The 20,290-nt window shown below is 48.1% G+C and overlaps 3 protein-coding genes across 3 annotated transcripts in view; 1 reads left to right on the top strand and 2 right to left on the bottom strand.

Annotated features, from left to right (window-relative positions):
• The window catches only part of LOC142684080 (histone H3-like centromeric protein A), a 322,916-nt gene that overhangs the window by 110,453 nt on the left and 192,173 nt on the right, over positions 1-20,290 (bottom strand). The window lies entirely within an intron of this gene.
• The window catches only part of LOC142684081 (histone H3-like centromeric protein A), a 245,238-nt gene that overhangs the window by 214,658 nt on the left and 10,290 nt on the right, over positions 1-20,290 (top strand). The gene's annotated exons all lie outside the window — the stretch shown is intronic.
• On the bottom strand, positions 3,723-9,704 carry LOC142684082 (histone H3-like centromeric protein A). Its single transcript, XM_075847470.1, has 5 exons — positions 9,466-9,704; positions 6,640-6,738; positions 4,802-4,938; positions 4,656-4,733; positions 3,723-4,345 (listed from the first exon to the last, which is right to left on the bottom strand). Exons 2-5 carry the CDS (start codon positions 6,722-6,724, stop codon positions 4,214-4,216), a joined length of 432 nt encoding a protein of 143 aa, XP_075703585.1. The 5' UTR covers positions 6,725-6,738; positions 9,466-9,704; the 3' UTR covers positions 3,723-4,213.

Here is a 20,290-nt window from a genome sequence, read left to right as displayed (position 1 = left end):
GATATGCTGAGTAAAACTACACAGCTTATCCGCCCCGGTAGCCGTAGGGAATACTGCCCGCAAAACCGCACCAAATAGTGGCGCAGGTTTCGTGAGGCTTGTCCGCTGCAGGAATCCTGCAGGAAAAAAAAAGTTTAGACTTGCACCGGCCGTAGTCCTGGTGACGCATCTCTCTCTTCTGAACGTAGCCCCGCCTCCTGGGATGACGCTGTAGACCATGTGACCGCTGCAGCAGTCACATGGGATGAAACGTCATGACAGGAGGCCGGGCTGCGCTAAGAATAGAGGATCGTGTCACCAGGACTACGGCCGGGGGAAGTCTAAACTTTTTTATAAATTTAAAAAAGTACCTTTTTTTTTTCTCATTTTGTGATTTTTGCGGCAGAACCGCATCATTTCCGCAACAGAGGAGCAGCGATTCCACAGAATAAATTGACATGCTGCGGCTTAAAAAGCCACACTGCAGGTCCATTTTTTTTGCAGCCTGTGAATGAGATTTGTTCAAATCTCATCCACTCTGCTGCGACTGTAATACGCTGCAGATTTTCCACAATAAAATGTGTTGCATAAAATCCGCAGTGTTCATGCCTAGTGTGTTCCTACCCTAAGGCCGGAGTCACACAAGCGTGTGCTTTTTGCACGCGCAAAAAACGTGGCATTTTGCGCATGCAAAAGGTCCATAACAGCTTCGTGTGTCAGGAGCGTATGATGCGCGGCTGCGTGAGTTTTGCGCAGCCGCCATCATTATGACACTCTGTTTGTATGTTTGTAGCACGTGGTGCTTTTCTGTTTTCATTCATAGTTTATACTGCTGCGGAAGTGCTGGGCGTGATTTTCATGCTCCCATTGACTTCAATGGGTGCGTGATGCGCCAACCACGCACAAATATAGGACATGTCGTGAGTTTTACGCAGCGGACACACGGACACACGCTGCATGAAACTCACTGACAGTCTGCACGGCCCCGTAGAGTTAGATAGGTCCGTGCGAGGCGCGTGAAAATCACGCACGTTGCACGGACGTATTACACGTTCGTCTGAATAAGCCCTAACAATAAGGCCCAGTTCACAGAGTTTTTGGGCCTTGATATTGACTCGGACACTGCGTCAGAATCAGCACCAAAAAACTTCCAAAACCGCCTCCCATTGATTTAATCTGAAATCAATGGGAGCCAGTCGCGGAAAAAAGAAAAAGCAGCAAGTCCTTTCTTGCCGCGGTTCCGCCTCTGACCTCCCATCGAAATCAATGGGAGGCAGAAAATTCATTTTTCGCTGCGTTTTTTGTCTGCTGTCCTCAATCGCCGCGGGCAAAATACGCGGCAAAAAAACGCGACAAGATAGTGTGGGCAAGTCAAAATCTGCCTCAAAATTCTTTAAGGAATTTTGAGGCAGATTTTTTTTTGCCTGCAAAATACTGTGTGAACAGGGCCATACATAAACAGCACTTTGAGATAATTTACTCACCGTGTCAGAAGAGCTGCTCCCACTCCAGTCCTCTTCCGGCGATGTCTTCCAGGCGAGGTCTTTGGTCCAGACGTCCAGTCCTTCACCTCCAGCCAGGCTCCAGGTAAGTTTTGTCCATGCGTGACCGCGGCTGCGTGTGCTTCGTTCGCGGGTGCGCGCGCGGACGATCGCGGGTGCGTGCTTCCAGGCTTTCGCGGGTGCGAGCGCGGGCGGTCTCGAGTGCGGGCGTTCGTGGGTGCGCGCTCGCGACTGCGCACGCGCGGGAGTTTCCTTGTGCGCGCGATCGGTCGCGTGCGCGCGGTTTGACGGCCCCCCATGGGGAGGGGGCCCGCAGCAGCTCACGACATTCTTTTGGTGAAAAAAACAGTCCCCCTGGGCAGGGGCCCGTTTTTTCCTACCAAAAGAATGTCGCGGCAGTTGCCGGGCCCCCCTTTCAGTTAGGTTTGGCCGGGCCCCTCACACCAGTACCCCTAATACCCCCTGATGGCGGCCCTGGCTGCGTGTAGAAGAGCTTTCCCAGCCAGAGGGTCTCCCGGACGCGTCCCAATGGCAGGCGTTACAATTGACTCATTACTTGTCAAGACTACCTACACCGGCTTCCTATGACCGAGCTCTATCTTCCTTTGAAACTTTGTGTTCTCAAACGGGGCATGTGAGACGGGCCCTGTCCAGTCTTTACTGCGTGCTGCTCACTCCTGCTGAGGATTTCATCCCACCATATATTACGAAATCGGAAAGAGATCTTCAGATTACTCTAACACAAGAGCAAAGGGAAAAGATCATGCTCCTCACACATAAGGCGTCTATTAGTAACACCTATCAGGAAACCAGTTTTAAAATACTATCCCGTTGGTACAGAGTCCCACATGTGCTACATAAAATGTTCCCGGATGTTTCTCCTTTATGTTGGAGATGCGGCAGAGAAGAGGGAACGCTTTTACATATATTCTGGAGCTGTGAGAACCTTCGCACCTATTGGTCAGAGGTTCAAGATATCATTCTGGAGATCACAGGAATCTCGCTGGGAGATGATCCGGCATGGATTTTGCTGCACCACCACGATATACCTGTGGGGCGCTACAGGAAGATGTTAGTGAGACATTTGCTGAACGCAGCTAAGGCTTGTATTCCGGGGGGTTGGAGATCCTCTGAGCCTCCTGTGACTAGACAATGGCTGGAGCGCATTCACGAAATTCGGAGAATGGAGGAGTTGCTCCATTCCGCACCCGAACGAGCAACGCAGTTTCAGAAAATCTGGTTCTATTGGTTTGACTTCTGCAAGTCGAACAGATACAAGAGGGCCATGGGTGAACTGATTAGTGGAGAACCAGGGAGCTCTTGAGTTCTCTCTGGTCTGTGATGTGCTGTGGGGGGGGGGGGGGGAGAGTGAGGGGAGAACATCTCCCCTTCTCCCTCTTAAGATTTTCCCTATACCCCCCCCCCTTCCATTTGTCCTTCTACCCTTCGTTTACTTCCCTATTTGAATCAATCGTTACTAAGAACTGACTGAGATGTGGGTGATGGAGGGGCGGATGAGGGTGTAATGCTGGTATTCCTGTCTTGCTATACTAATGCTTGTAGTGTATTGATGGTACTATGTTGGGAGGACTTTGATTGCATATTTACTTATTGTTGTTGAAATATAGGTTGAAATGATCGGCCCTCATGGGCTTTTTCTGTACCCATGTCACCCCCTTTTCTTTTTCTGTATCCCCATTTCTTTTTTTGAAAATAAAAAATTTGAAATATAAAAAAAAAACAAAAACAAAGGAGGAAACCCAGCGTCTGGTGATGTCCATGGGTTCCAGACTTCAGGCCATCATTGCCTGCAAAGGATTCTCTACAAAGTATTAAAAAAAAACATTTATGGTAATGTTAATTTGTCCAATCACTTTTGATCACCTGAAATGAGGAGGTTGTGTAGAAAAATGGTGGCAATTCCTAAACTTTTCACAGGAGATTTTTGTTTAACCCCTTGAAATAAACCTGAAAGTTTCAACTTCAATTGCATCTCAGTTGTTTCATTTCAAATCCAATGTGGTGGCAGCAAAACCCAAATCATGAAGATTGTGTCACTGCCCAAATAATTCTGGACCCAACCCACACACCCACCCACACAGCAAACACTCTGAACAAACATAGCTGCAGTGTAAAGAATGGGGGTGGGACAGAGCAAGAGTATTGAACTACAGCGAAGCTGGAGTCATTGATCATATCCAAGCCCTTATGAAGATTAGTCTAAAATGATGAAGATCAAAGTTATAATATACATTTTTTTTTTTATTTGAAAAAATTAACAAATCTTGACAGAATAAAAACAGGAAGCAGATCATAAACTCAGCAGAACAATTAGAAGGTCGGCCAGATCAGGTTTCATTAGCGGTTGTGTCCAGCGTCTTTGTTAGCGGTTTTGTCCAGCAGTGCCGCCTTGTGGTCATTTTCTGTGCTACATCCTGGACCCCTATAACCCATTACATAGCTGGACAGAAAAACTACTGCACTACCACCCTGCAAACTGCAGTGGCAGCCATATTGGTGGTAACAACTTTCCCATGAACAGATAAAACAAAGAAAAAACCTCCACTGTAACCAGTGTCAGGAGGGGGCGCTAAAGCCGGTTTACTCTTCCAAACTGGATCTTTTATGCAATGGTAAAACTTGTATTTCCCAATAGATTTTCTCCATTAATATAACACTATTTACACGTGATCATTCTTCATCAAATCTTGAGAGATAAAACGGCAGCGTTATCACAGTTCATACGGGATGCCTCGGATTCTCCGTGCGAGCTGCATGTCCTTCACAAAGAGAGTGCCCCTATTGGCCTGGTGACTGAAGAGGTAAGAATCTTCAAAGAGACTCACGAGGAAGTCCTCAGCTGACTGTGGATACAGAAGAGCATTAGTCCCTCTTAAAGTGACAGCACTCCCGGTATAATTTACTACACAGCTCGAAGGACTGATCAGATTTCACTTTTATGAGCTGTTAGCTAGAGTGATGGTGGGGGGGGGGGGGGGGGGGTCTGGCCTCTGGAACTCCCACAATGCATCACAACCCCTATGCAAATGTCCCGCTAGGGCATATGGATATGTTAGAGGGGGCGGGGGCTGAGTAGTGAACCACTGCAAAGAGCAGCTCCCTCTCTGGTTGACCCATGCGTTACATGGACAGTGCATTGTATGAGATACTGACCTCTTGTAGCGCCATAAGTGCGGAGCTTTGCCAGTAGTAAAACACGCCGCGGGAATACGTCAGGCAGATCTCTCTCACCTGCAAGAATAAAAGGGGAATATCACCGACAATAAAGAGGAGCAGCCGCAGAGGACACATCCACTCACCAGGCGGAAAAACGGGGTTTTCTGAATGAGCAGATTGGTTGATTTTTGGTACTTTCTTATTTCCATCAGTGCACGGGCTCCTGGGCGGTAGCGTCTTCTTCGTTGTGTGCTCGGTCTGTGACTTGTTTCCCCTCTACCTGTAAGAAAGAAATCCATAATCACAGCTGAAAATGAATCTCCCGCTACATGGAAATTCACTGTCTGGCCGGGGTCACACGTAGGGTAAACACGGCGGATTTTCTGCAACCGAATTCATTGCGGAAACTCCACAGCGTAATACAGAAGCAGAAGAGTGGAGGAGATTCAAACAAATCTCATCCAGACGCAGCGGAAAAAAACCCGCCAAACTTACCCAGATCTCTCTGCTCCTGCGTTCAACCCGGCCTCCAGGGATGATGTCTCATCCCATATGACTGCTGCAGAACATCAGAGGGACACGTCACCATGGCTACGGGTAAGTATGGTTTTTTTTCTACCTTCTATGGACATTCCAGCCGAAAAACTGCAGTTTTTCAGCCAGAATTACCTCAGGTGCCCAGGGCCAATACGCTGTGTACTTTTACGCCGCATATCTGCCCTGTGTGAACATGGCCTATTACCTTAATGTCCCCCAAGGAACATCAGGTAAACAGATTTAAAACATAACATGCTACCTGCAGCCACCACTAGAGGGAGCTCATTCTATATGGTTGTACATTGAACTTGGTAACAAAACAGTATGCAGTGAGCTCCCTCTAGTGGTGGCTGCAGGGAGACAAAATTATACCATGTAACTGTCTACGCAGGAGATTTAGAGCTCCGTTTCAGAAAACTGTGCTCCAACTGCTGTAAAACGACATTAAGAAATTAATCAGCACAGAATGTTGGACCTAAAAAGGATATAAATGTGGACGTTCAAATTTTAGATACTTTTCTATGACTGATAATTTGGGGTCCATCAAGTCCCATTGATACCTGATTAAAGGGGTTGTACCACGAAAATAATTTTTCACCTATCCACAACATAGGTGATAAATGCCGGATCGCTGCGGGTTGTTAACAAGAGTGCGGGTCCCAGAGTGGTGGTCACTCAAGTCATTCTCTATGGCAGTGGTCCCCAACCTATTTTGCACCGAGGACCGGTTTGATGCAAGAACATTTTTGCGGGGACTGGCGGGGGGGGGGGGGGGGTGGAGGGGTTAGAGTCAGTGCACACATTGCGTAAATACGGCGTACACCTGTATTATAATGCGGAAAAATCGGCAGCATAATACAGTAGCAGCAAAGTGGATGAGATAAAACACGTCTCATCCACACGCTGCATAAACGGAGTAGAAAAAAGGCTCAGAAATTGACGTCACAACATCGCGCCTGCTTGCGCGGAGCCGCTCACGGCAGAGTGCATAATTGGGCAAGGAGCAGTCAAACTTGACTATTTCCGGCGATCCCATAGGGAATGAATAGAGCGGTCGGACTGCAGGTTGGAAATTCTTAGATCCCTCATTTCATAATATATCTTCATGGGTGTGAGCTGTGTTCTCAGATTCCCTTCCCAGGGCCATATAGTAACGTGCTTCCTGCAACCACCACTAGGGGGAGACGATTGTGCACATGCATACAGCTCCTGTTGTGCCTATATAAATCAGTCCTCAGTTTGCTCCCCCTAGTGGCGGCCTTGTGCTACAGAAATTTCTGTATGTAACAGATTTTTACCTGCATAGAAACGAACCCTCTAAGATATAAAGCTGAGAAACGGATTACAATCTAGTATTACACGACCCGAGGTTATCTGGAATTCATTTTTAAAATAAAATATATAATGAGAGTGATAAGATGATCAAGGTGCAACTTTCTCTTACTTGGCGGAGATTGAGGAGGAGCTGCAGGTTTCTTCTGCGGATGCGCCGACTTCCTGCGGGACGAGCTTTTCTGGGGTGGTTTCATGATGATGTAAAACGCTGCTGAGAGTCATACAATCAGTTAAGCAGATAAGAGACGGTGACAATTCAGCAGAATGACAGGTGAGGTAGGATAAACTGAGCGGTTTTATACTGACTGATGCCACCAATGCAAGTGACAAGAAAGTGATGACATTGACGGTGAAGATATGAGATTGCCGGATGTCAGTAATTAACGCACGCTGCATCAATGAATACAATAGATCCTCGTGGCATCAATTACCAGAACAGCGACATCAATGATCTATTTAATAATGCGGCAACAGAAGAGCTACCCGCAGCAGATCCCGCAAGCAATGGGCAGATGTTTGCAGACGTAATGGAGCCGTCTTTTCAGGCGTGATTCGAGGCGTAAAACACCTGAAAATAGGTCGTGTGCACAGAACCTTACAGAGAATCCGTAATCCAGACAAAGGTGGGAAATTTAAAACTGGAGCAAAGGAAAAGTGGAGCAGTCGTCATGGAAATGAAAGGCCGCAGCTGGAGGACGATGAGCTGCAACAATGCAGTACAAATATACAGAAATAAAACATCTAATAATCCATATGATCTCTAGACACGCAGCAGCGAAAATGTACCGTCAGCCCCCCACTCCCAGTAATGACCGTCAGCCCCCCCACTCCCAGTAATGACCGTCAGCCCCCCACTCCCAGTAATGACGTCAGCCCACCCACTCCCAGTAATGACCGTCAGCCCCCCACTCACAGTAATGACCGTCAGCCCCCCACTCACAGTAATGACCGTCAGACCCCCCACTCACAGTAATGACCGTCAGCCCCCCCACTCCCAGTAATGACGTCAGCCCCCCACACCCAGTAATGACCGTCAGCCCCCCACTCCCAGTAATGACCGTCAGCCCCCCCACTCACAGTAATGACCGTCAGCCCCCCACTCACAGTAATGACCGTCAGCCCACCCACTCCCAGTAATGACCGTCAGCCCCCCACTCCCAGTAATGACCGTCAGCCCCCCACTCACAGTAATGACCGTCAGCCCCCCCACTCCCAGTAATGACCGTCAGCCCCCCCACTCCCAGTAATGACCGTCAGCCCCCCACTCCCAGTAATGACCGTCAGCCCCCCCACTCCCAGTAATGACCGTCAGCCCCCCACTCCCAGTAATGACGTCAGCCCCCCCACTCACAGTAATGACCGTCAGCCCCCCACTCACTGTAATGACCGTCAGCCCCCCCACTCCCAGTAATGACCGTCAGCCCCCCACTCACAGTAATGACCGTCAGCCCCCCACTCACAGTAATGACCGTCAGCCCCCCACTCCCAGTAATGACCGTCAGCCCCCCCACTCCCAGTAATGACCGTCAGCCCCCCACTCACAGTAATGACCGTGAGCCCCCCACTCACAGTAATGACCGTCAGCCCCCCACTCACAGTAATGACCGTCAGCCCCCCACTCCCAGTAATGACCGTCAGCCCCCCACTCACAGTAATGACCGTCAGCCCCCCACTCCCAGTAATGACCGTCAGCCCCCACTCCCAGTAACGACGTCAGCCCCCCACACCCAGTAATGACCGTCAGCCCCCACTCCCAGTAATGACCATCAGCCCCCCACTCACAGTAATGACCGTCAGCCCCCCACTCACATTATAATGACCCCTCAGTAAAGCCACCATCAGCCTCCGTCCCCCCAGTAAAATGACCATCAGCCCCCTCCAGTAAAGCCACCATCAGCCTCAGTCCCCCCGCCCCCCGATAAAATAACCATCTGCCCCTCTAGTAAAGGGACCATCACAGACAGAAAGTGTGCTTACCCCTGGGGAAGGAATAAATAAGGAGGTATAAGAACAACAACTCTCAGCATGTCCAGGATGTTATGTGATATCAGAGAAAGTTTACAGGAGGAGGTATAAGAGGAGAGGACTACAACTCCCAGCATGTCCAGACTTAGTATGGGATATCAGAGGACATTACAGGGAGGAGGTATAAGAGAAGAGGACTACAACTCCCAGCATGTCCAGACTGTTATTATGGGATATCAAAGGACATTACAGGGAGGAGGTATAAGAGAAGAGGACTACAACTCCCAGCATGTCCAGGACGTTATTATGGGATATCAAAGGACATTACAGGGAGGAGGTATAAGAGGAGAGAACTACAACTCCCAGCATGTCCAGACTGTTATTATGGGATATCAGAGGACATTACAGGGAGGAGGTATAAGAGGAGAGGACTACAACTCCTAGCATGTCCAGGCTGTTATTATGGGATATCAGAGGACATTACAGGGAGGAGGTATAAGAGAAGAGGACTACAACTCCCAGCATGTCCAGGACGTTATTATGGGATATCAAAGGACATTACAGGGAGGAGGTATAAGAGGAGAGGACTACAACTCCCAGCATGTCCAGGACGTTATTATGGGATATCAGAGGACATTACAGGGAGGAGGTAGAAGAGGAGAGGACTACAACTCCCAGAATGTCCAGGACGTTATTACAGGATATCAGAGGACATTACAGGGAGGAGGTATAAGAGGAGAGGACTACAACTCCCAGCATGTCCAGGACGTTATTATGGGATATCAGAGGACATTACAGGGAGGAGGTATAAGAGGAGAGAACTACAACTCCCAGCATGTCCAGGCTGTTATTATGGGATATCAGAGGACATTACAGGGAAGAGGTATAAGAGGAGAGAACTACAACTACCCACATTCCCCTGGCTCCATTTCTCACACAACTGCTAAGAAAGTAAAGAAAACCCACTTACCCTGCCCAGTGTTAATGGCTCCTCTCCCTCCGTCAGGCTTCTAGTGGGAAGCTGTGGGCGGTGCTTGTAACAGACGTCCGCGCGTCACGTCTGCTACAACGTCGGGGGCGAGCCGCGGCACCCCTGAACAGCTCTCGGCACCCCGGTTGGGAACCACTGGTATAGATTATATAATAGCCCCACAATATAAAAGCCAAGAAAAACCAAAAGGCTCCCGCACTGCGTTCTTCCAGGTTATGTATCGCCCCCTTGTGGCTAATAGAAGAATTACACCAAATGTTCAAACCATCGCTAAAGCCAACAAAACTATATCCTGATGTTTGATCTCCCACAATCTATAATAATAATATAACCGCGCGGTCTCAATGACGTCATCAAGACCTCGGGCTGTAAAGAAAAGCCTGTTTATACCCCTGGGTTCCAGGATGGGTCTATTTTAGGCTCGATGGGTTTCTATCAAGTTCTATAGAAAATGCTTAGAAACGTTGTGATATTAAAAAAAAAACTTTTATTGACATTAAGACCCCTTTACCAATGCCGATAATCATACGAGCGCTTGTTTTCGATCACGGGCAGCGACGATCAGACGATAAACTGCACTCATTGGTCAGCTGATCACATCTTTTATGCGTCCCAAAAAATCCTCGTTGTCCACAGCGTACAAACAGGGGATGTGCTGCCGACAATACGTAAACTGTGCGAGCACGGACCATCGTATTAACCATCGCTCATCCCCGTACAGCGTGCGTCGGCTCGTGTAAATGAGCGCCGACTCACTGGATACATCGTTGATCGTGCAAGTTCCATCTAGTGAAAAACTGTAAACAGGGAGGAGGGGGATGCAGCTGCAGTTTCTTATGCCCCACGCACGCGACCGTATTTTTCATCAGTAATTACAGCAGGGACTCTCCCATAGAAGTCTATGGGCGCTTCCGTAAATATGGGCGGCTATGGATACGCATCCGTACTCTGACCGTATTTATGCTACGCACAGCTTACATATATCCTGATGTACTCCGCGCATATTACATATGCCCTGATGCACTCCGCCCAGCTTACATATACCCTGATGTACTCCGCCCAGCTTACATATACCCTGATGTACTCCGCACAGCTTACATATACCCTGATGTACTCCGCACAGCTTACATATACCCTGATGTACTCCGCACAGCTTACATATACCCTGATGTACTCCGCACAGCTTACATATACCCTGATGTACTCCGCACAGCTTACATATACCCTGATGTACTCCGCACAGCTTACATATATCCTGATGTACTCCTCACAGCTTGCATATAGCCTGATGTACTCCGCCCAGCTTACATATACCCTGATGTACTCCGCACAGCTTACATATATAATGATGTACTACGCACAGCTTACATATACCCTGATGTACTCCTCACATATTACATATACCCTGATGTACTCCGCACAGCTTACATATACCCTGATGTACTCCGCCCAGTTTACATATATCCTGATGCACTCCAGTTTACATATATCCTGATGTACTCCGCGCATATTACATATACCCTGATGTACTCCGCACAGCTTACATATACCCTGATGTACTCCACCCAGTTTACATATATCCTGATGCACTCCACAGTTTACATATATCCTGATGCACTCCACCCAGCTAACATATACCCTGATGTACTCCGCACAGTTTACATATACCCTGATGTACTCCGCCCAGCTTACATATACCCTGATGTACTCCGCACAGCTTACATATAGCCTGATGTACTCCGCCCAGTTTACATATATCCTGATGCACTCCACCCAGCTTACATATACCCTGATGTACTCCACAGTTTACATATATCCTGATGTACTCTGCCCAGCTTACATATACCCTGATGTACTCCACAGTTTACATATATCCTGATGCACTCCACCCAGCTAACATATACCCTGATGTACTCCGCACAGCTTACATATACCCTGATGTACTCCACAGTTTACATATATCCTGATGTACTCCGCACAGCTTACATATACCCTGATGTACTCCACAGTTTACATATACCCTGATGTACTCCGCACAGCTTACATATATTCTGATGTACTCTGCGCATATTACATATACCTTGATGTACTCCGCACAGCTTACATATACCCTGATGTACTCCGCACAGCTTACATATACCGATGTACTCCGCACAGCTTACATATATAATGATGTACTACGCACAGCTTACATATACCCTGATGTACTCCTCACATATTACATATACCCTGATGTACTCCGCACAGCTTACATATACCCTGATGTACTCCGCCCAGCTTACATATACCCTGATGTACTCCGCACAGCTTACATATACCCTGATGTACTCCGCCCAGCTTACATATACCCTGATGTACTCCGCACAGCTTACATATAGCCTGATGTACTCCGCACAGCTTACATATACCCTGATGTACTCCGCCCAGTTCACATATGCCCCCACATTATAAGCTGAAATACCACTAATACACCAAGCAAAATCTGCGCTTCAAAAGCCAAATGGTGGTCCAACTGAGCCTGGCAGTGTACCCAAACGGCAATTTATGACCACATATGGTGTATTCTGGAGAACCCGCTTAACAATTTATGGGATGTGTGTCTACGGTGGTACAAGCTGGGCACAACACATTGGGCACTGAAATGGCATATTTGTGGAAAAAGCCATTTTCAATCTGCAACATCTATTGTTTACTCATTTTTGCGAAACACTTGTGCGGTCAAAATGCTCACTACACCCCTAGATCAATTCTTTGAGGGATCTAGTTTCCAAAATGGGGTAATTTTTCGGGGGGTACCACTGTACTGGTACTATAGCTCAATGCAACATGGTGTCAAAAAACGAATCTTATAAAATCTCCACTCATCAAATACTAAATGGCGCTCCTTCCCTTTAGAGCCTTGCTGTGTGTCCAAATAGCAGTTTATGACCACGTGTGGGGTATTTCCCTTCTCTGAAGAAGTTGCTTTACAAATGTTACGGTGCTTTTTCTCCTTTATTTGTTGAGAAAATGAAACATTTTTAACTAATGCTGCATCTTATTGGAAAATAATGTCATTTTTCATTTTCACTGCCCATTTCTAATAAAATATGAGACACCTGTGGGGTGCTGAAAAAATAAAAAAGTTAGAGCTCTTTGAATGCGACTATAGAAAAACGAATAAAATAGCTCGGTCATTAGGGCCTAAAATGGGATGGTCACTAAGGGGTTAACGTCAGTTAGCACAATATAAATACATTTACAGTAGCTCCCCCTAGTGGCGACTGCTGGTAGCTTTCCACTGAAGTGTAGTAACCAGGACATGAGTCTAAGGGTATGTTCACACGGCGGGGGTCCGTAACGGCTGAAATTACGGGGATGTTTCAGCCTGAAAACATCCCCGTAATTTCAGCCGTACCGGCATGTGCAGGCGCTTGAACGCCGCGTCAATTACGGCCGTAATTAGCGCTGCTATTCATTGGAGTCAATGAATAGCGGCTCCAATTACGGCCAAAGAAGTGACAGGTCACTTCTTCTACGCGGGCGTCTATTTACGCGCCGTCATTTGACAGCGGCGCGTAAATATACGCCTCGTGTGAACAGACAAACGTCTGCCCATTGCTTTCAATGGGCAGATGTTTGTCAGCGCTATTGAGGCGCTATTTTCGGGCGTAATTCGGGGCAAAAACGCCCGATTTACGTCCGTAAATAGGCCGTGTGAACATACCCTCAGGCCTCATTTACACGAGCGTAATATACGCGCGTGCGACGCGCATGCTTTTCATGCGTGTCGAACGCACCTATATTAGTCTATGGGGCAGTGCAGACAATGCGTGAATTTTGCGCAGGGCGAGTGCGATGCGTAACACTCACGACATGTTCTATAATCGTGCGTTTTTCGCGCATCACGCACCCATTGAAGTCAATGGGTGCGTGAAAACCATGCATGCTGCACGGAAGCACTTCCGTGCGAACTGCGTGATTCGCGCAAGAGCTGTCAAAAGGATGAATGTAAACAGAAAAGCACCACGTGCTTTTCTGTTTACAAACATCCAAACGGAGTGTCAAATTAGAGATGAGCGCACCGAACTTCACCGGGTTCGGCCGAACTCGTTTTGACCGAACCCGGCAAAAAAATTTCCGGTACGCGACGTCAGGAGACAGTCACTGTCCACGGTGCTGAAAGAGTTAAACTGGTTCAGCACCCTGGACAGTGACTTCCGATCACAATATACATGAACGTGTAAAAAAAAAAAAGAAGTTCTGACTTACCGATAACTCCCGGCTTCTTCCTCCAGTCCGACCTCCCGGGATGACAATTCAGTCCAAGTGACAGCTGCAGCCAATCACAGGCCAAGCACAGGCTGCAGCCAATCACAGGCTGCAGCGGTCACATGGACTGCCGCGTCATCCAGGGAGGTGGGGCCGGATGACAAGAGAGGGACGCGTCACCAAGGCAACGGCCGGGAGACCGGACTGGAGGAAGTAGGAAGTTCTTGGTAAGTATGAACGTCTTTTTTTTATTCACAGTTTGGTGTATATTGTGATCGGCATTCACTGTCGAGGGGGCTGAAAGAGTTACTGCCGATCAGTTAACTCTTTCAGCACCCTGGACAGTGACTAACGTCGACTAGCCTCATCTCTATGATGGCGGCTGCGCGAAAATCACGCAGCCGCGCATCATACACTGATGACACACGGAGCTGTCAAGTGCCTTTTGCGCACGCAAAACGCTGCATTTTTTTGCCTGCGCAAAACGCACACGCTCGTGTAAATGAGGCCTAAGGCTATGTTCACACTGAGTTTTTTGCAGGAGGAATATCTGCCTCAAAATTCCGTTTGGAAGTTTGAGGCACATTTTCCTCTCCCTGCACGCCGATTTTCGCTGCGTTTTTCGCCCGCGGCCATTGAGCGCCGCGGGCATAATACACCGCGAAATACGCTTTCTCTGCCTCCCATTGAAGTCAATGGGAGGTCAGAGGCGTAAACGCCCGAAGATAGGGCATGTCGCTTCTTTTTCTCGCGAGGCAGTTTTACTGCTCGCGGGAAAAAGACGCCGACGCCTCCCATTGAAATCAATGGGAGGCATTATAGGGCAGTTTTTGAAGAGTTTTGCAGCGCGGTTTCCCCGTAAAAAAAACTCGTCAAAAAACTCAGTGTGAACTTAGCCTAAAATGTTCTTTACACAGGACGATTATCGGGCAGACAAGTGTTCATATAACGCTCGTTGCTGATAATTGCGCTTTGTAAAAAGGGCAGCGATCCGCAGATGAACGAGCAAACACCCAATCATCTGCTGGTCGTATCGTTTTAAAAAAGTGAAATATTATTGTTGTCGGCAGCGCATCTCCCTGTGTAAACAGAGAAACGCGCTGCCGACATGATAATAACATATGGGGACGAGCGATCGGAGTAACGACCGCTCACCCTCATCCATAGCTCTGTGTTATCCATAGCTCCGTGTCATCCATAGCTCCGTGTCATCCATAGCTCCGTGTCATCCATAGCTCCGTGTTATCTATAGCTCCGTGTTATCCATAGCTCCGTGTTATCCATAGCTCCGTGTTATCCATAGCTCCGTGTCATCCATAGCTCCGTGTAATCCATAGCTCCGTGTTATCTATAGCTCCGTGTCATCCATAGCTCCGTGTTATCCATATCTCCGTGTCATCCATAGCTCCGTGTTATCCATAGCTCCGTGTCATCCATAGCTCCGTGTCATCCATAGCTCCGTGTCATCCATAGCTCCGTGTTATCTATAGCTCCGTGTTATCCATACCTCCGTGTCATCCATAGCTCCGTGTCATCCATAGCTCCGTGCCATCCATAGCTCGGTGTCATCCATAGCTCCGTGTTATCCATAGCTCCGTGTTATCCATAGCTCCGTGTCATCCATAGCTCCGTGTTATCCATAGCTCCGTGTTATCCATAGCTCCGTGTCATCCATAGCTCCGTGTTATCCATAGCTCCGTGTTATCCATAGCTCCGTGTCATCCATAGCTCCGTGTTATCCATAGCTCCGTGTTATCCATAGCTCCGTGTTATCCATAGCTCCGTGTCATCCATAGCTCCGTGTCATCCATAGCTCCGTGTTATCCATAGCTCCGTGTCATCCATAGCTCCGTGTCATCCATAGCTCCGTGTTATCCATAGCTCCGTGTTATCCATAGCTCCGTGTTATCCATAGCTCCGTGTTATCCATAGCTCCGTGTCATCCATAGCTCCGTGTTATCCATAGCTCCGTGTTATCCATAGCTCCGTGTCATCCATAGCTCCGTGTCATCCATAGCTCCGTGTTATCCATAGCTCCGTGTTATCCATAGCTCCGTGTTATCCATAGCTCCGTGTCATCCATAGCTCCGTGTCATCCATAGCTCCGTGTTATCTATAGCTCCGTGTTATCCATAGCTCCGTGTCATCCATAGCTCCGTGTTATCCATAGCTCCGTGTCATCCATAGCTCCGTGTTATCCATATCTCCGTGTCATCCATAGCTCCGTGTTATCCATAGCTCCGTGTCATCCATAGCTCCGTGTTATCCATAGCTCCGTGTCATCCATAGCTCCGTGTTATCCATAGCTCCGTGTTATCCATAGCTCCGTGTCATCCATAGCTCCGTGTCATCCATAGCTCCGTGTCATCCATAGCTCCGTGTTATCCATAGCTCCGTGTCATCCATAGCTCCGTGTCATCCATAGCTCCGTGTCATCCATAGCTCCGTGTCATCCATAGCTCCGTGTTATCCATAGCTCCGTGTTATCCATAGCTCCGTGTTATCCATAGCTCCGTGTCATCCATAGCTCCGTGTTATCCATAGCTCCGTGTGACCAGAGCAAACGAGCAGATATGTCATAAATGTCAGGTAGATTGGGGTCCCACCTCTGGGACCCGCATTCACTACTATGGGAGTTACGGAAACAGATCAGACAAAGCCGGAGGTGGGACCCTCATCTACCTGACATCCTATGGATACGTCATAAATGTGTCTGATGGGAAGACCCCTTTAATGAGTATATCAGTAATAGTATAACTAGCAAGTACCAGCCGCTACCCCTCCCCCCTCATTGCAACACCAAGTAACGCACGACCGTATTTTCATCTATCCCGAAAAACTGTCCATATTGCATCGGTATATACGGATCCGTAAAAAAAAAGAGGGAGGATGCAAATGATGTCATCAGCATGTTGCATAGCAACGCTTCCATAAATACGGTCAGAGTACGGATGCGTATCCATAGCCGCCCATATTTACGGAAGCGCCCATAGACTTCTATGGGAGAGTCCCTGCTGTATTTACTGATGAAAAATACGGTCGCGTGCGTGGGGCATAAGAAACTGCAGCTGCATCCCCCTCCTCCCTGTTTACAGTTTTTCACTAGATGGAACTTGCACGATCAACGATGTATCCAGTGAGTCGGCGCTCATTTACACGAGCCGACGCACGCTGTACGGGGATGAGCGATGGTTAATACGATGGTCCGTGCTCGTACAGTTTACGTATTGTCGGCAGCACATCCCCTGTTTGTACGCTGTGGACAACGACGATTTTTTGGGACGCATAAAAGATGTGATCAGCTGACCAATCAGTGCAATTTATCGTCTGATCATCGCTGCCCGTGATCGAAAACAAGCGCTCGTATGATTATCGGCATTGGTAAAGGGGTCTTAATGTCAATAAAAGGTTTTTTTTTTTATATATCACAACGTTTCTAAGCATTTTCTATAGAACTTGATAGAAACCCATCGAGCCTAAAATAGACCCATCCTGGAACCCAGGGGTATAAACAGGCTTTTCTTTACAGCCCGAGGTCTTGATGACGTCATTGAGACCGTGCGGTGATCGTGTATTATAATTATTATAGATTGTGGGAGATCAAACATCAGGATATAGTTTTGTTGGCTTTAGCGATGGTTTGAACATTTGGTGTACTTCTTCTATTAGCCACAAGGGGGCGATACAAAACCTGGAAGAACGCAGTGCGGGAGCCTTTTGGTTTTTCTTGTCTTTTATATTGTGGGGCTATTATATAATCTATACCAGTGGTTCCCAACCGGGGTGCCGAGAGCTGTTCAGGGGTGCCGCGGCTCATCCACGGCAAAAAAAAAAAAAATCTACATTTTTTTTAACATTTTTTTTATTTATTTTTTGCTACAAGCTCCGCCCCCGACGTTGTAGCAGACGTGACGCGCGGACGTCTGTTACAAGTACCGCCCACAGCTTCCCACTAGAAGCCTGACGGAGGGAGAGGAGCCATTAACACTGGGCAGGGTAAGTGCGGTTTTCTTTACTTTCTTAGCAGTTGTGTGAGAAATGGAGCCAGGGGAATGTGGGTAGTTGTAGTTCTCTCCTCTTATACCTCCTCCCTGTAATGTCCTCTAATATCCCATAATAACAGTCTGGACATGCTGGGAGTTGTAGTTCTCTCCTCTTATACCTCCTCCCTGTAATGTCCTCTAATATCCCATAATAACGTCCTGGACATGCTGGGAGTTGTAGTTCTCTCCTCTTATACCTCCTCCCTGTAATGTCCTCTGATATCCCATAATAACGTCCTGGACATGCTGGGAGTTGTAGTCATCTCCTCTTATACCTCCTCCCTGTAATGTCCTCTGATATCCCATAATAACGTCCTGGACATGCTGGGAGTTGTAGTTCTCTCCTCTTATACCTCCTCCCTGTAATGTCCTCTGATATCCCATAATAACAGCCTGGACATGCTGGGAGTTGTAGTCCTCTCCTCTTCTACCTCCTCCCTGTAATGTCCTCTGATATCCCATAATAATGTCCTGGACATGCTAGGAGTTGTAGTCCTCTCCTCTTATACCTCCTCCCTGTAATGTCCTCTGATATCCCATAATAACGTCCTGGACATGCTGGGAGTTGTAGTCCTCTCCTCTTATACCTCCTCCCTGTAATGTCCTCTGATATCCCATAATAACGTCCTGGTCATGCTGGGAGTTGTAGTCCTCTCCTCTTATACCTCTTCCCTGTAATGTCCTCTGATATCCCATAATAACAGCCTGGACATGCTAGGAGTTGTAGTTCTCTCCTCTTATACCTCCTCCCTGTAATGTCCTCTGATATCCCATAATAACGTCCTGGACATGCTGGGAGTTGTAGTCCTCTCCTCTTCTACCTCCCTGTAATGTCCTCTGATATCCCATAATAACGTCCTGGACATGCTGGGAGTTGTAGTCCTCTCCTCTTCTACCTCCCTGTAATGTCCTCTGATATCCCATAATAACGTCCTGGACATGCTGGGAGTTGTAGTCCTCTCCTCTTCTACCTCCTCCCTGTAATGTCCTCTGATATCCCATAATAACGTCCTGGACATGCTGGGAGTTGTAGTCCTCTCCTTATACCTCCTCCCTGTAATGTCCTCTGATATCCCATAATAACAGCCTGGACATGCTAGGAGTTGTAGTTCTCTCCTCTTATACCTCCTCCCTGTAATGTCCTCTGATATCCCATACTAAGTCTGGACATGCTAGGAGTTGTAGTCCTCTCCTCTTATACCTCCTCCCTGTAATGTCCTCTGATATCCCATAATAACAGTCTGGACATGCTGGGAGTTGTAGTCCTCTCCTCTTATACCTCCTCCCTGTAATGTCCTCTGATATCCCATAATAACGTCCTGGACATGCTGGGAGTTGTAGTCCTCTCCTCTTCTACCTCCTCCCTGTAATGTCCTCTGATATCCCATAATAACGTCCTGGACATGCTGGGAGTTGTAGTCCTCTCCTTATACCTCCTCCCTGTAATGTCCTCTGATATCCCATAATAACAGCCTGGACATGCTAGGAGTTGTAGTTCTCTCCTCTTATACCTCCTCCCTGTAATGTCCTCTGATATCCCATACTAAGTCTGGACATGCTAGGAGTTGTAGTCCTCTCCTCTTATACCTCCTCCCTGTAATGTCCTCTGATATCCCATAATACCAGTCTGGACATGCTGGGAGTTGTAGTCCTCTTCTCTTATACCTCCTCCCTGTAATGTCCTCTGATATCCCATACTAAGTCTGGACATGCTGGGAGTTGTAGTCCTCTCCTCTTATACCTCCTCCTGTAAACTTTCTCTGATATCACATAACATCCTGGACATGCTGGGAGTTGTTGTTCTTATACCTCCTTATTTATTCCTTCCCCAGGGGTAAGCACACTTTCTGTCTGTGATGGTCCCTTTACTAGAGGGGCAGATGGTTATTTTATCGGGGGGCGGGGGGACTGAGGCTGATGGTGGCTTTACTGGAGGGGGCTGATGGTCATTTTACTGGGGGGACGGAGGCTGATGGTGGCTTTACTGAGGGGTCATTATAATGTGAGTGGGGGGCTGACGGTCATTACTGGGAGTGGGGGGCTGACGGTCATTACTGGGAGTGGGGGGCTGACGGTCATTACTGTGAGTGGGGGGCTGACGGTCATTACTGGGAGTGGGGGGCTGACGGTCATTACTGGGAGTGGGGGGGCTGACGGTCATTACTGGGAGTGGGGGGCTGACGGTCATTACTGTGAGTAGGGGGCTGACGGTCATTACTGTGAGTGGGGGGCTGACGGTCATTACTGGGAGTGGGGGGCTGACGGTCATTACTGGGAGTAGGGGGCTGACGGTCATTACTGGGAGTGGGGGGCTGACGGTCAGTACTGGGAGTGGGGGGCTGACGGTCATTACTGGGAGTGGGGGGCTGACGGTCATTACTGTGAGTGGGGGGCTGACGGTCATTACTGTGAGTGGGGGGCTGACGGTCATTACTGTGTGTGGGGAGATGACGGTCGTTACTGTGAGTGGGGGGGCTGACGGTCATTACTGTGTGTGCGGGGGCTGACGG

The sequence above is a fragment of the Rhinoderma darwinii genome (assembly GCF_050947455.1).
Source record: "Rhinoderma darwinii isolate aRhiDar2 chromosome 4 unlocalized genomic scaffold, aRhiDar2.hap1 SUPER_4_unloc_5, whole genome shotgun sequence".
NCBI lineage: Eukaryota > Metazoa > Chordata > Amphibia > Anura > Rhinodermatidae > Rhinoderma > Rhinoderma darwinii.
The sequence above is the reverse complement of the archived record's forward strand: the minus strand, read 5'-3'. Positions and strand labels throughout refer to the sequence as shown.

What these genes read in the sequence shown, in the direction of transcription:
- LOC142684082 (XM_075847470.1), bottom strand. Translation starts at nt 6,724, where the DNA reads ATGAAACCACCCCAGAAAAGCTCGTCCCGCAGGAAGTCGGCGCATCCG. An exon ending in AAACCCCGTTTTTCCGCCTG is followed by an intron (nt 4,734 to 4,801) that starts GTGAGTGGATGT and finishes TTATTCTTGCAG; the next exon opens with GTGAGAGAGATCTGCCTGAC. An exon ending in CACTTATGGCGCTACAAGAG is followed by an intron (nt 4,346 to 4,655) that starts GTCAGTATCTCA and finishes CTGTATCCACAG; the next exon opens with TCAGCTGAGGACTTCCTCGT.